Source organism: Coregonus clupeaformis, unplaced genomic scaffold, assembly GCF_020615455.1.
Source record: "Coregonus clupeaformis isolate EN_2021a unplaced genomic scaffold, ASM2061545v1 scaf0091, whole genome shotgun sequence".
Lineage (NCBI taxonomy): Eukaryota > Metazoa > Chordata > Actinopteri > Salmoniformes > Salmonidae > Coregonus > Coregonus clupeaformis.
Window position 1 is genome coordinate 601699 of NW_025533546.1, and position 17239 is coordinate 618937.

A 17239-nucleotide genomic window follows, 5' to 3' on the forward strand; every position below is an offset into this window, starting at 1 on the left:
CCAAAAAACTCCCCAGTCTTTAACGATTACAAGTATACCTCTAACATGATGCAACCACTACCATGCTTGAAAATATGAAGTGTGGTACTGAGTAATGTGTTGTGTTGGATTTGACCCAAACATAACACTTTGTATTCAGGAAATAAAGTTAATTTCTTTGCCACATTTTTTTTACTTTAGTGCCTTATTGCATGTTTTGGAATATTGTTATTCTGTACAGGCTTCCTTCTTTTCACTCTGTCATTTAGGTTAGTATTGTGGAGCGACAATGTTGTTGATCTATCCTCTGTTTTCTCCTATTACAGCCATTAAACTTTTTTTTAAAGTCATCATTGGCCTCATGGTGAAATCGCTGAGCGGTTTACTTCCTCTCCGGCAACTGTGTTAGGAAGAACGCCTGTATCTTTGTAGTGACTGGGTGTATTGGTACACCATCCAAAGTGTAATTAATAACTTCACCATGCTCAAAGGGATATTAAATGTCTTCTTTTTGTTAGGCCTACTGCTGCTAGGTAGCTCTCTCTCTGCTCTCTCCCTCCCCTCTGTCTGTCCTTGATTGCAGGAGTGAAGTCTGGTGTGCGGGAGTCAGGGTTCCAGCTGCAGCTCATTCACCATAATCACCTCAGCCTTTAAGACCCGGTCAAACTTGCCACTCATCGTCAGATCATAGTCAAGACTACCATATTATTGGAACCTGACTCCTGCCTCCGCTTCACTCCTGCCACCACCATCCTGCTTACCACTACCGGACCTTCCTTTTGGACTCACCACGGACACTAGGACGTTACGGTACCACTCCTGCTCTGAACCTGGATCTGTTACCCTCCCTGTTAACCTGGACTTGCTCTTCCCCTATTATTGGAAACCTGGACAAATTGAACTTTTGTAAATAAACCTGTTAAACCTTCTCTGGCTCGGTGTAGTTGTCTGCATTTGGGTTCATATCTAGTTAAATCGTGACACTTTTTTATTGTTACCCATCTACCAATAGGTGCCCTTCTTTGCAAAGCATTGGAAAACCTCCCTGGTCTTTGTGGTTGAATCTGTTTGAAATTAATTGCTTGACTGAGGGACCATACATATAATTGTATGTGTGGGGTACAGAGATAAGGTAGTCATTCAAAAATCATGTTAAACACTATTATTGCACACAGAGTGAGCCCATGCAACTTATTATGTGACTTGTTAAGCAAATGTTTACTCCTGAACTTATTTAGACATGCCATAACAAAGGGGATGAATACATATTGACTCAAGACATTTCAGCTTTTCATTTTTAATTAATTTGTAAACATTTCTAAAAACACAATTCCACTTTGACATTATGGGATTTTGTGTGTAGGCCAGCGACACAAAATCATTTTAAATTCAGGCAGTAACACAACAAAATGTGGAAAAAGTCAAGGGGTGTGAGTACTTTCTGAAGGCACTGTAGGTTTGTGCTGCTTCTCATAAAATTGCAATTTTCTTTTAAACGGGGCGAAGCTCTTCATGTCTTAAAAGGCCGTCTCACATACTGTACAAGCCACAGCAGGAACCTGCACAGATAAACAACTCTGGACCTGAACAGCTACAGGGTTAGGAGTTGGGCCAAAGAAAGATCCTGGGTGTTTCTCAAAATGCATACTACCGTGCCCTGTGAGGGTCAGAGTATGAGTCCAAATCAAAAGTATGTGAAACGGAGTACGGAGGGCACTTCTCGGACGCGTACTCTGTTTGTACATATTTTGAAGGATGCATCGATGCAAGCTTCAACGGAAAGTATCCGTAGAAATATGACGGCACCACGTAAAAAACGATGCAAAATGTATTGAAATCAATGGCGGCCATTATTTGAGCTGAAGCGAGAGAAAATAAACTCAGACTTTAGAATGAATGAAATGTTTCCCATTCACATCTCATATGTTGCCTTACTACAATATTTTATCTTGACACGTTAATAAATACATATTAATAAATACAAAATGACGTGTTAATTTTGGCATTACCTGCCTACCTGTGTGTAGATTGCAAGCCCATAGTAAGTCAATAGGGCTAACGTTAACTGGCTAGCTACTACTGTTCGCTAGCTAGATAGCCACGAAGAATTGACCTTGCATAACATTCGTTTTAGGTAATTTTTGACAGTTAATTTATCTGATTAGCTAGATTATTACGATTAACATATAGCTTGCTGATAGTTATGAAAAAACTTTTGCTTTGTATATATCTTGTTTTGTCTCTATTGTTGCCATTGTCCTTGGCTAGAAGAAGGTTCAGTGAAAGGGGAGGTGCAGTGTGCGGTAATACAGTAGGGGGAGTGCGAGTGCTTTTCAAATGTAATGTTTTATGCGTTCTCCATACTCTCGTCCTCACAAGAACGTACTCAAGAGAACGTCCTCTGAGAATGCACTCGGAGTATGAGAGTGTGGAGCATGTGTTCCTAATTCATTATCACTAACAATTGGAAAAGAATACACAGTGATGCATACATGGGCTGACTGCTGTCAAACTCATCCAAAGACCGCCAATTAAGTGATGAGATCCAAATGGAGATGTTATGTGATTGGATAATGTCATTCTGTTTTGATGGCTGACTCATATAAATATGATTCTCCAATCAGGGATTGTGGAAAACCCTTTTCTCTCCAGGTCAAGAGTTATCTATCCCCGTCGATCATCAAACAGCTAGACCACAGGAATCGGCGCTTTGCAGAACCTGCTTGAGCGGATGACATGTACAGCGAGGGGGAAAAAGTATTTGATTCCCTGCTGATTTTGTACGTTTGCCCATTGACAAAGACATGATCAGTCTATAATTTTAATGGTAGGTTTATTTGAACAGTGAGAGACAGAATAACAACAAAAAAATCCAGAAAAACGCATGTTATAAATTGATTTGCATTTTAATGAGGGAAATAAGTATTTGACCCCTCTGCAAAACATGACTTAGTACTTGGTGGCAAAACCCTTGTTGGCAATCACAGAGGTCAGACGTTTCTTGTAGTTGGTCACCAGGTTTGCACACATCTCAGGAGAGATTTTGTTCCACTCCTCTTTGCAGATCTTCTCCAAGTCATTAAGGTTTCGAGGCTGACGTTTGGCAACTCGAACCTTCAGCTCCCTCCACAGATTTTCTATGGGATTATGGTCTGGAGACTGGCTAGGCCACTCCAGGACCTTAATGTGCTTCTTCTTGAGCCACTCCTTTGTTGCCTTGGCCGTGTGTTTTGGGTCATTGTCATGCTGGAATACCCATCCACGACCCATTTTCAATGCCCTGGCTGAGGAAAGGAGGTTCTCACCCAAGATTTGACGGTACATGGCCCCGTCCATTGTCCCTTTGATGCGGTGAAGTTGTCCTGTCCCCTTAGCAGAAAAACACCCCCAAAGCATAATGTTTCCACCTCCATGTTTGACGGTGGGGATGGTGTTCTTGGGGTCATAGGCAGCATTCCTCCTCCTCCAAACATGGCGAGTTGAGTTGATGCCAAAGAGCTCGATCTTGGTCTCATCTGACCACAACACTTTCACCCAGTTCTCCTCTGAATCATTTAGATGTTCATTGGCAAACTTCAGATGGCCCTGTATATTTGCTTTCTTGAGCAGGGGGACCTTGCGGGCGCTGCAGGATTTCAGTCCTTCACGGCGTAGGGTGTTACCAATTGTTTTCTTGTTGACTATGGTCCCAGCTGCCTTGAGATCATTGACAAGATCCTCCCGTGTAGTTCTGGGCTGATTCCTCACCATTCTCATGATCATTGCAACTCCACGAGATGAGACCTTGCATGGAGCCCCAGGCCGAGGGAGACTGACAGTTATTTTGTGTTTCTTCCATTTGCGAATAATCGCACCAATTGTTGTCACCTTCTCACCAAGCTGCTTGGCGATGGTCTTGTTGCCCATTTCAGCCTTATGTAGGTCTACAATCTTGACCCTGACATCCTTGGAGAGCTCTTTGGTCTTGGCCATGGTGGAGAGTCTCTCACTGTTCAAATAAACCTACCATTAAAATTATAGACTGATCATTTCTTTGTCAGTGGGCAAACGTACAAAATCAATAGGGGATCAAATACTTTTTTCCCTCACTGTATATCAGTGAATCATTGTGGCCAGCAAGAACAGGCCCTCTCAGCCTTAAGGCACATCTGGGGTGGGAGAGCGGTAGCAATGGGACATTGTGGCGAATGGATCTCTAGAACTAGGGTTGGACACGGCTGCAGCAGGTCCGTTAGCATTGGGTTTAAGTTAGTATAGCATAGCAATGCCCATGTTATAGCTAGCTACTTACGCTGGTTTTTTTCTTAACCTCCGGCACTTTGCTCACTTCTGCAATCTGAATGGAAATTCTGTTAAACACGACTCGCTTAGCTCCAAGTACAGAACTGAGAGTCTGATAAAGCTTATGCTACACGTTAGCATAAGCCATGAGTAATTTTGGTTAGCATATTAGCAAGGCCCTTGTAGCTACTTACGCTAGGTTTTTTCTTAACCTCTGGCGACTTGCTCACTTCTGCAATCTGAATGGAAATGCTGTTAAACACGGCTAGCCTGGCTTCGAGTACAGAACTGAGAGTTTGAGAAAGCTAATGCTACATGTTAGCATAAGCCATGAATAAATTAGGTTAGCATATTAGCAAGGCCCTTGATGTAGCTACTTACGATCGGTTTTTTCTTAACCTCCAGTGCCTTGCTCACCTCTGCAATCTGAATGTAAATGCTGTTAAACACGGCTATCCTGGCTCCAAGTACAAAACTGAGAGTTTCAGAAAGCTAATGCTACACGTTAGCATAAGCCATGAGTAATTTTGCTTAGCATATTAGCAAGACCCTTGATGTAGCTACTTACGCTGGGTTTATTCTTAACTTCCGGCACCTTGCTCACCTCTGCAATCTGAATGGAAATGCTGTTAAAAACGGCTATCCTGGGTTCCAAGTACAGGACAGAGATGAGTCAAAGAAAGCTAATGCTACACGTTAACCATTAATAATATATTTTGGTCCTCTCTCACTGAGAATTTTTTTATTTTTTTAAAAGTTAAAGTTATTAAAGTTAACAAATGCTTGAGGGGCTGCCTAAGTCCTCTTTACTTTTTTATTTTTAGTGTGCAGTTTGTTTTTGGGTAGGGGGTGTTATATAGCTACAACACTTAACTACAACCAAGTAACCAACCAATTTAACTGACTTACATGAAAGTTCAGACAACACTGCTTCAGGTTATTACTCAAATAAAATCTGTGGACCCTTCAGGGCACCTGTCAGACCATTCCATCTGTACCTCTGTTGTCTCCGCAGGCTCCACCTCCTCCATGTTTTTCAAATCAGGCTGTGGAACCACACTGGCCAATCCCTGGGCAATCCAGCCCATGACTCTCGACCCCTGCCTGTGGAGAGATAAAATATGCAAATTGTTTTGATTGACAACCACTTTCATTGACAGCGTTGTCTGTGGCTTTGCTAAATATATGCACTAGAAGGCAGTGGAGGGGGGTCAGTGCAAGCAGTTTACAGTAACGTAAGTGGCAGGATTGGTACGAGTTTTGGACTTTGTAGGTTTGACATAATCAAAATATGGTCAGGGGTTTTAATTCAGTCAATTCAGGTATTGTAGCTTATATTTGTTACATTGAACATAATATTTTCATCATGGCATTCTAAATCGGAATTCATAAAAAATTTATGCAAATGAATGGGAAGGATTGGCAGCATTTATTAGCATTTAGATGGTGCTAATACCTTTCCCATTAATTTAGGTTAGTGAGATCTACAAAACTCATGGAGTACAATATTTATTAACTTTTAATTATTAATGGGGACCCAATTGAGACCAGTGTCTCATTTACAATGGTGCCCTGAGGACAAAAATTACATCAATACAGCAACAACAAAAATACAAAAAAACTACAAGACAGCTATAAATACATGACATCAGTTTATTGCAACAAGCTATAATAATCAATTTAAACTATTGCACACTTCAGTGAACTCATTTAACAACAGAGTTTTAAACTGACCTATCCAGGTGTAATTTGTTTTGTAAGATACTCCATAACTGTGGTGCATTAAAACTAAAGGCGGATTTACCAAACTGTGTGGAGACAAGCGGGACCTCAAGAATTAACCAACACTGCGAACGGGTTTGGTGTCTCTAATGTTTATATTTCAACAGGGAAGTGAGGTATGTTGAAAGCTTTGTAAACAAGAAGGGAGTAATGAAGTGATCTACCTTCTGATACAGGATGCAGTGATAAGTATTAAAACTGTCACCTGTAATAAAGCGAAGGGCGTTATGGTTGACGGCATCCAAAGAGTAGTGGCTTCTGCATTCTGGTAAATGGTGTCACCATAGTCAAGATCTGGCAGGAAAGTTGACTGTACATTCTGCTGTACAAGCCCACTTTAAATCGTATATTTTTAACTAGCTCATCAGTATGTTTTTTAAACTTTCTTTATCAATCCAAATGCCCTGATATTTAACCCGCTCGATGAGAGAACCATCCAATGAGTGAATATGTAGCCCATCTGACACATTTTTCCGTGAATTAGAGAACAACATATATTTAGTTTTGCCTGCATTAAGTATACGTTTTGAATCAACAAGGGCTTTCTGTAGTGTAACAAAATACATACATAGACCAATATTATTTATAAATAGTAAAGAGAACAGGTCCCAAAATCGACTCCTGCAGTACACCTTTTGTAATATTGAGGAAACTATACTTGACACCATCAGAAAGCACACATTGTGCCCTGTCTGTCAAATAGTTCTTAAACCATTTGCAAGACTCCTTATCCAGGCTAATTTCAAACCGTTTTTGAATGAGTAGGGAATGGTCAATGATGTCGAATGCCTTGGAAAGGTCTATAAATAAGGCAGCACAATGTTTTTTTTTTATAATCTAGGTAATTTAACACATTATCTAAAACAAACAGTGGCTGAAACAGTGCTATGTCCAGATCTAAAACCAGATTGGTGCATATTTACAGTGGTGTAATGTACTTAAGTAAAAATACTTTAAAGTACTACTTATGTACTTTTTGGGGGTATCTGTACTTTACTTTACTATATATATTTTTTGACTACTTTTACTTTTACTTCACTACATTCATTTAGAAAATAATGTACTTTTTATTCCATACATTTTCCCTGACACCCAAAAGTACTCGTTACATTTTGAATGCTTAGCAGGACAGGAAAATTGTCCAATTCATGTACTTATCAAGAGAACACATAGTCATCCCTACTGCCTCTGATCCGGCGGACTCACTAAACAACAAATGCATAACTTGTAAATGATGTCTGAGTGTTGGAGTGTGCCCCTGGCTAAAATCTTAAAACAAGAAAATGGTGCCGTCTGCTTTGTTTAATGTAAGGAATTTTAAATTATTTATACTTTTACTTTTGATACTTAAGTATATTTTAGCAATTACTAATGTTAAACAGGGAAATAAAACAATTAAAGGGCCTGATCTGAGTCAGTGATTGTTGACATAACCCACCAGTCACTCAGCCCCAGATCAGACCAAAAAAAGGTGCTCATAAAAATTCCTATAATTTCTGTTTGTAATAATGCGTGAGCATGATTTTGGTAGCTTAACATCTGTTATGCAGGCAATGGGACAATAGTCACTGAACTCATTAGCAAATATCCCATTGGCTGTAAACTTATGAGCGGCATTTGTTAGAATAATATCTAAGAGAGTATATTTTTCAGGGTGTTTATAGTTGAAGCAAGTTAGTTTAGTTATCAGCTGAGTTAGATTTACACTGAACAAAAATGTGACTCGTTTCAGGAAACTAGGCGTATGTCGCACTTCGCTACTTCACAGGAGAGGCATTTGAATGTAAACACAATTTTTTTGTATAAAACAAATTGTTTTTTTGTTGTATAAATGCCTTCTGGGACATGTAAACTATGGTGTGCCTTAATAACAAACTGTTGTGCCATCTGTAAATATGAATACAACTGGAAAATTATGAGCCTAGTTGGTTTAGCCACGGAAAAAGACAGGAACCTTCCCACTAGCCATGATTGGCTGAGATAATGGATCGGCTGGACATGCCGAGAGATAAGTTCAGATTGGTCTGCCATGTAGCACGCTTCTGTCTATAATGTGTGTAGGTAATCCTTTCTAACGCAGTTTTTTGAAAGATATCACGAAGAACTGCAAAAGTGTTGCTAATGCTCTGCCGTTTGATCGCAAATATGCGGAGGGAGTCGAAAAGAGAACACACAGAAGGCTGTTGTATAAAACACCTGTCTCCGGATTGCATCTTCAAACTAAGGGCAACCATGGCGTCCGTGACAGAGAGGGAGAAGTGTTCACCATGTATACGGGTAAGAGAGTCTAGCTAGCTACATTTTCAGATATTATACATTTCTAATTTTGCACAAAAGTTGTTTAGCTACCTGCAGATTCATGCAGGGTAGTAACGTTAAGAGTTAGGATTATAGTTAATTGTTTAGCTAACTACCCAGCTTGCTACATGTCTAAACAAAAGACTTCACTATGCAAGTCACCATTTCACAGTACCATTTACACCTTCTGTATCCTGTGCATGTGACAAATAAACTTAGACTTTATTTGATATAGTGTGTGTTTACCAGAGACGGTAATGTGAAGAACAACATGACCTGCACCAAAGTCAAATTAGAATATAACATTAGGCCTACAACGAGACAGTGTCCAAGTTCTAAAATTCTCCGGTAGAATGCCCTGCTTTTATTTAATCACACTCACAACCGTAAGCTATTTTCTGTAATTACCTCACCATTAACTTGTAAATAATGATCTTATAGTGAGTTTATTTTCCTGTAATAATGAATACAAATTAGCTAAAGTTAAGACGTTGTCAGCTATATGATATGGTCATTATTTGAACTGGCTAGCCAGCTAACTTAATGTTAACTGGCTAGCTAACAAGCTAGAAATGATTCAAAACATTGTTTAGAAAGTTGCTTTTAGTTGCCTGGTTTACTAGATTTACATATATTGAATTCATTTTTAAACGGATGGGTTTATTGGTGTTAGAATACACCAATTATGCTATTTTGGACCACCAGGCTGCCGATGTCATGCAGCCTGTCGTTTTTGTGTTTATACTTTTTCATAACGATGTCGGACGACAATAGAATGTTCATGATGTCACTGCAAAAACTGTCTACAGACATGTCGATAGATTTAGCATAAACCAGCCTTTAGTCTTGAAATCTTTGGTTGTTTAGTACACTACCGTACTCACTCTGTTTAGCACATGGCCTCACATGTGAATACTTAAAGAGATGGGTGGGGCTAAGGCTTAAGAGGGTGTGAACAATGCTGAATGGGGGTAGACAAAGAAGAGTTCTCCAGTAGGTGACCAAAACATTCAAGGGACATTTTCTCAAAAGTGGGGTTACAAGTTTATCAACGTTCAAAGCAGAATTACCTTCCCATTGTTCCTCAACTGTAGTGTATGATATACATTTTTTGTACCTCTGAGTCTCTACTTTTATACAATGTAAAAAACACAAATATAAACGTAACAATTTCAAAGATTTCACTGAACTACAGTTTATATAAGGAAATCATTCAATTGAAATAAATTAATTTGGCCGTAATCTATGGATTTCACATGACTGGGAATACAGATACAGTGCCTTGCAAAAGTATTCATCCCCCTTGGCGTTTTCCCTATTTTGTTGCATTACAACCTGTAATTTAAATTGATTTTTATTTGGATTTCATGTAATGGACATACACAAAATAGTCCAAATTGGTGAAGTGAAATAAAAAAAATAACAGAAAAGTGGTGCATGCATATGTATTCACCACCTTTGCTATGAAGCCCCTAAATAAGATCTGGTGCAACCAATTACCTTCAGAAGTCACATGCAATCTAAGTGTCACATGATCTGTCACGTGATCTCAGTATATACACCTGTTCTGAAAGGCCCCAGAGTCTGCAACACCACTAAGCAAGGGGCACCACCAAGCAAGCGGCACCATGAAGACCAAGGAGCTCTCCAAACAAGTCAGGGACAAAGTTGTGGAGAAGTACAGATCAGGGTTGGGTTATAAAAAAATATCAGAAACTTTGAACGTCCCACGGAGCACCATTCAATCCATTATTAAAAAATTGAAAGAATATGGCACCACAACAAACCTGCCAAGAGATGGTCGCCCACAAAAACTCACGGACCAGGCAAGGAGGGCATTAATCAGAGAGGCAACAAAGAGACCAAAGGTAACCCTGAAGGAGCTGCAAAGCTCCACAGTGGAGATTGGAGTATCTGTCCATAGGACCACTTTAAGCCAAACACTCCACAGAGCTGGGCTTTACAGAAGAGTGGCCAGAATAAAGCCATTGCTTACAGAAAAAAATAAGCAAACACGTTTGGTGTTCGCCGAAAGCCATGTGGGAGACTCCCCGAACATATGGAAGAAGGTACTCTGGTCAGATGAGACTAAAATTGAGCTTTTTGACCATCAAGGAAAACGCTGTGTCTGGCGCAAACCCAACACCTCTCATCACCCCGAGAACACCATCCCCACAGTGAAGCATGGTGGTGGCAGCATCATGCTGTGGGGATGTTTTTTATTGGCAGGGACTGGGAAACTGGTCAGAATTGAAGGAATGATGGATGGTGCTAAATACAGGGAAATTCTTGAGGGAAACCTGTTTCAGTCTTCCAGAGATTTGAGACTGGGACGGAGGTTCACCTTCCAGCACGACAATGACCCTAAGCATACTGCTAAAGCAACACTTGAATGGATTAAGGGGAAACATTTAAATGTCTTGGAATGGCCTAGTCAAAGCACAGACCTCAATTCAATTGAGAATCTGTGGTATTACTTAAAGATTGCTGTACACCAGCGGAACCCATCCAACTTGAAGGAGCTGGAGCAGTTTTGCCTTGAAGAATGGGCAAAAATCCCAGTGGCTAGATGTGCCAAGCTTATAGAGACATACCCCAAGAGACTTGCAGCTGTAATTGATGCAAAAGCTGGCTCTACAAAGTATTGACTTTGTCCCCCAAAGGGTGAATAGTTATGCACACTCAAGTTTTCAGTTTTTCAGTTTTTTTGACTTATTTCTTGTTTGTTTCACAAATAAAAATATTTTGCATCTTCAAAGTGGTAGGCATGTTGTGTAAATCAACAACATAGGAAAAATTCCAAGGGGTTGAATACTTTCGCAAGCCACAGTATGCATCTCTTGGTCACAGATACCTTTTTAAAAAAGGTAGGGGCGTGGATCAGAAAACCAGTCAGTATCTGGTGTGAGCACCATTTGCCTCATGCATCGTGACACATCTCCTTCTGATAGAGTTGATCAGGCTGTTGATTTCGGCATTTGGAATGTTGTCCCATTCCTCTTCAATTGCTGTGCGAAGTTGCTGGATATTGGCGGGAACTGGAACACGCTGTCGTAAACGTCGATCCAGATTATCCCAAACATGCTGAATGGGTGACATGTCTGGTGAGTATGCAGGCCATGGAAGAACTGTGACATTTTCAGCTTCGAGCAATTATGTACAGATCCTTGCGACATGAGGCCATTCATTATAATACTGAAACATGAGGTGATGGCAGGGGGATGAATGGCACGACAATGGGCCTCAGGATCTCGTCACGGTATATCTGTGCATTCAAATGGCCATTGATAAAATGCAATTGTGTTCGTTGTCCGTAGCTTATGCCTGCCCATACCATAACCCCACCGCCACCATGGGGCACTCTGTTCACAACGTTGACATCAGCAATCTGCTCACCTACATGACGCCATACACACTGTCTGCCATCTGCCCGGTACAGTTGAAACCGGGATTCATCCGTGAAGAGCACACTTGTCCAGCATGCCAGTGGCCATCGAAGGTGAGCATTTGCCCATTGAAGTCGGTTACAACGCTGAACTGCAGTCAGGTCAAGACCCTGGTGAGGACGATGAGCATGCAGATGAGCTTCCCTGAGACGATTTCTGACAGTTTGTGCAGAAATTATTTGGTTGTGCAAACTCACAATTTCATCAGCTGTCCGGGTGGCTGGTCTCAGACGATCCCGCAGGTGAAGAAGGCAGATGTGGATGTCCTGGGCTGACGTGGTGAAAGATGCTCTGCGGTTTTTGAGGCCGGTTGGATGTACTGCCAAATTCTCTAAAATGACGTTGGAGGTGGCTTATGGTAGATAAATGCACATTCAATTCTCTGGCAACAGCTCTGGTGGACATTTCTGCAGTCAGCATGCCCATTGCACGCTCCCTTAAAACCTGAGATGTCTGTGGCATTGTGTTGTGTGACAAAACTGCACATTTTAGAGTGGCCTTTTATTGTCCCCAGCACAAGGTAATAATGATCATACGATTTAATCAGCTTCTTGATATGCCACACCTGTCAGGTGGATGGATTGTCTTGGCAAAGGAGAAATGCTCACTAACAGGGATGTAAACATATTTGTGAACATAATTTGAGAGAAATAAGCTTTTTGTGCATATGGAACATTTTGGGGATCTTTTATTTCAGCTCATTAAACATCGGACCAACACTTTATGTGTTGCGTTAGGTTCAGTATACTGTTGCTCAGTACAAATATCTTTCAACCTATCAGATACTGGCATCAACCAATCCAGATTAAGATCACCCACGATTAATAATTCGGATTTAGCATAGTTAGACAGCAGGTCAGACAATTTGCTTAGAACACATAAGGAGGCAGAAGTAGGGCGATCAATTCCCACTAGCGTCAGATGGGCATTATTACCAAGGCCCACATTTAAAACTAGAGATCTAAAAACATTATAACCAGTCAGAGACACATCAGAGTCTGGCATATACTTATTTAGCCAAGATTCAGTTATAACCAGAATGTCTGCTTTGGTTTGAGAAGCAAGAGTTACAATAAGATACATTTTAAATATCAAACTTCTGTCATTTACATGAATCAGCTGCGGGATTTCAGATCAGATGGAGTTTCTAATACGAACATGCCATGTTCAGCAGGTAACCCCCCTATTAGAAAATACCATGGAGTTGGCTTGATTTGGAACACATACAAGATCGCCTAGAACTAAACCATTAGACCTATGCCTCGAACGAGGATGTGGATTAAAACAAGAGTTAATGAGGGTTACCTGTTAAAATCAAATCAAATGAAGGTTTATTTATATGGCACTTTTCAGACATTGCAATGCTCCTTCCCTGACTTTTACTAAATATTTGTATTTTACACTGCTTATTTGTCAGAATTTTGAAATCACAAACAGAAAAGTATTTAGAGCCTTTTTTACCAGTTTTTCTTCACACCTATTCCTAACTTAACCCGCCAAGACAATGTGCTGAAGGACGTTGGTACCCAGCCAGGCGCTAATGCGTCTCTCTTTCCTCACTGAATGAATGACAAATGGATGAATGGGCGATAATTGTGCACCTTACTTCACAATTTAATTTAAATTAGGCCTCACTGAATAATGGTGAAGATGTTGATTTAATTTAGAACAACAATAGTGTAATGATGAGTTTGTGTTATGCCTGTTTATCAGCGTTGGCGCTCATGTTAATAAGTGCGCCTTGAGGGTTTGATACCATTCTCTTTTACGTTTTACTTTGTAAAAAGAAGCTGTTTATTTACTGTTTATTTACTATTGACTATTCAACTTTATGAGCAGGAAACAAACAATGCCAGTCAGCCTGCACAGCCGGCCCATCGAAACTAAACATAAATTAATTTCACACATAAGAGTTCGTGTATAGACAAGATTAAATTGACAATAATCTGATGAGCATATTCTGCAGTTTCTATTACACTTATCTTTGTCAGATAACTCTCATAATTCAAGAGGTGCAGCTCTATTTCCAAATTTCACTTTTTCCAAGAATATCTGTGCTGTCCATACATTCAGCACATGACCACTTGCCTGGCAGTATTGCTCTGGCTACTAAGCAAAAATGAGTAACATAATAAATATTCTGTCGTCAATGGATTAATGGGCAATAGATACCAGATAGAAACTGATAACGGTGCATGTGACTTCACTGATCTGAATGATGAAGGTGAAGAGGATGATTGAATTTAGAACAATAGTGTAATTTTGATGAAGAATTGTGGGCGTTGTGGGCGGTCTAATTATTTTATTATGAAAGGCTGGAAATTGTATAGAATTTCCCCTTGGTGACACTGAGTACAATGTACAAAGTGTGTAGTTCACAATGGCAAGCCGAACCAAATGAATGGACGCACCTACAGCTTTGCAAATGCTGCAGAATTTAGATGAGTTGGAGTCGGATGAAGGATCAGATATTAAGCTTGAAATTGATGTTGCTGATGAAGAGTCTTCATCTGATTCTGATGTTGACTTCGAGCCTCTGCCTCCGATGCCTGAGCCTCACCACAGAAAAACCAGAACAGAACCAACTGAGAAGATGATCCAAAATGCTACGGACAGGAGTCTGGGAGGGATGGCATGGTTTGGGTGGTAAAGAGTGAGGTGTTTATGTGACATGCAGATGTTGTAGCACATCAGAGATTGTTCTGTTGCTCATGGGCTCAGAAAAGGAAATAGTAGGTGGGACATGTCTATGGATGAACTCCGCATACGGCGGAAAGAGCATGGATGTGGAGTAATTTTGGTCTGATAGGTATGGAGTGGACTTTTTCTGAGACCATACCACGTAACCGCTTCAGAGAGATTATGCGACACCTGCGGCAGGTGCACAAGAAACAAGGCCCATGAAAACTATGTGCAGTGCAACCGATTTGTTTGTGGGGCTTGCTCACACAAAGCCCCGAAGCAATCACGACTCAGGTGCAGACACAGGAGGCAGATAGTTTGAATCTCAGAATGTTTATTTTAACACAGAGGGCAGGCAAAAGGCAGGTCGAGGGTAGGCAGAGGTTCGTAATCCAGGAAAGTCAGGCAGGTACAGGATGACAGGCAGGATCAGGACAGGCAGAAGGGTCAGAACCGGGAAGACTAAAAACAAAAACTTGAGAAACAGGAAAACGAGAAAAAACACGCTGGTACGACCTGACGAACTGGCAACAGACAAACAGAAAACGTAAGTATAAATACACAGGGGATAATGGGGAAAAATGGGAGACTCCTGGTGAGAGGTGGAGACAAGCACAAGACAGGTGAAACAGATTAGAGTGTGACAGAAGCTGTGTGCTGACTGTGGACCCAAAGCATAAAGAGAAGACGAGATTGATTCATGTGTAAAGGCACGCTTATAAGGGCACAATACAGTGTCCGATACAATCAACAAATGACTGTTTTTATATCTTGTCATTAATATATTTCCACAAATACAGTGCATTCAGAAAGTATTCAGACCCCTTCCCTTTTTCCACATTTTGTTACGTTACAGCCTTATTCTAAAATGGATTCAATACATTTTTTTCCTCATCAATCTACACACAATACCCCATAAAGACAAAGCGAAAACAGGTTTATATATAAAAAAATATATATACATAAGTATTCAGACCCTTTGCTATGAGATTCGAAATTGAGCTCAGGTGCATCCTGTTTCCATTGATCATCCTTGAGATGTTTCTACAACTTGATAGGAGTCCACCTGTGGTCAACTCAATTGATTTGACATGATTTGGAAAGGCACACACCTATCTGTATAAGGTCCCATAAATGACAGTGCATGTCAGAGCAAAAACCAAGCCATGAGGTCGAAGGAATGGCCCGGAGAGCTCAGAGACAGGATTGTGTCGAGGCACAGATCTGGGGAAGAGTACCAAAAAAATTCTGCAGCATTGAAGGTCCCAAAGAACCACCGAGACTCTTCCTAGAGCTGGCCGCCTGGCCAAACTGAGCAATCGGGGTAGAAGGGCCTTAGACAGGGAGGTGACCAAGAACCCAATGGTCACTCTCACAGAGCTCCAGAGTTGCTCTGTGGAGATGAGAGAATCTTCCAGAAGGACAACCATCTCTGCAGCACTCCACCAATCAGGCCTTCATGGTAGAGTGGCCAGACGGAAGCCACTCCTCAGTAAAAGGCACATGACAGCCGGCTTGGAGTTTGCTAAAAGGCACCTTAAGACTCTCAGACCATGAGAAACAAGATTCTTTGGTCTGATGAAACCAAGATTGAACTATTTTGCCTGAATGCCAAGCGTCACATCTGGAGGAAACCTGGCACTATCCCTACGGTGAAGCATGATGGTGGCAGCATCATGCTGTGGGGATGGTTTTCAGCAGCAGTGCCTGGGAGACTAGTCAGGATCGAGGGAAAGATGAACGGAGCAAAGTACAGAGATATCCTTGATGAAAACCTGCTCCAGAGTGCTCAGGATCTCAGACTGAGGTGAAGGTTCACCTTCCAACAGGACAACGACCCTAAGCACACAGCCAAGACAACGCAGAAGTGGCTTTGGGACAAGTCTCTAAATGTCCTTGAGTGGCTCAGCCAGAGCCCGGACTTGAACCCCATCGAACCTCTCTGGAGAGACATTAAAATAGCTGTGCAGCGACGCTCCCCATCCAACTTGACAGAGCTTGAGAGGATCTACAGAGAAGAATGGGAGAAACTCCCCAAATACAGGTGTGCCAAGCTTGTAGCGTCATACCCAAGAAGTCTTGATGAGGCTGTAATCTCTGCCAAAGGTGCTTTAACAAAGTACTGAGTAAAGGGTCTGAATACTTATGTAAATTTGATATCCGTTTTTTTATTGATAAATTAGCAAGAAATTCTAAAAAACTGTTTTTGCTGTGTCATTATGGGGTATTGTGTGTAGATTGATGAGGGGAAAAAAACAATTTAATCCATTTTAGAATGAGGCTGTAACAAAATGTGATATAATTCAAGGAGTCTGAATACTTTCCGAATGCACTGTATTTATTTATGCAATTCATCCTTTACAATTGTTCATACACTGGTGCTTTTGTTTAGGAATACATTAAATAATTTCACCGGTGCACCTGGCTGGTTATATTATTATACATTGCTCAAAAAAATTAAGGGAACACTAAAATAACACATCCTAGATCTGAATGAATGAAATAATCTTATTAAATACTTTTGTCTTTACATAGTTGAATGTGCTGACAACAAAATCACACAAAAATTATCAATGGAAATCAAATGTATCAACCCATGGAGGTCTGGATTTGGAGTCACCCTCAAAATTAAAGTGGAAAACCACACTACAGGCTGATCCAACTTTGATATAATGTCCTTAAAACAAGTCAAAATGAGGCTCAGTAGTGTGTGTGGCCTCCACGTGCCTGTATGACCTCCCTACAACGCCTGGGCATGCTCCAGATGAGGT

General features: G+C 40.8%; 1 protein-coding gene across 1 annotated transcript in view; it reads right to left on the bottom strand.

Annotated features, from left to right (window-relative positions):
• LOC121579086 (cyclic nucleotide-gated cation channel beta-1-like) overlaps positions 1-17239 on the bottom strand; it is a 98838-nt gene that overhangs the window by 55102 nt on the left and 26497 nt on the right. The window contains exons 7-11 of the mRNA XM_041893367.2: positions 5259-5364; positions 4829-4873; positions 4642-4686; positions 4455-4499; positions 4271-4315 (exon numbers count right to left, since the gene is read on the bottom strand). Of these exons, the coding sequence (XP_041749301.1) occupies positions 4271-4315; positions 4455-4499; positions 4642-4686; positions 4829-4873; positions 5259-5364 (286 nt within the window). The remainder of the gene's footprint in view (positions 1-4270; positions 4316-4454; positions 4500-4641; positions 4687-4828; positions 4874-5258; positions 5365-17239) is intronic.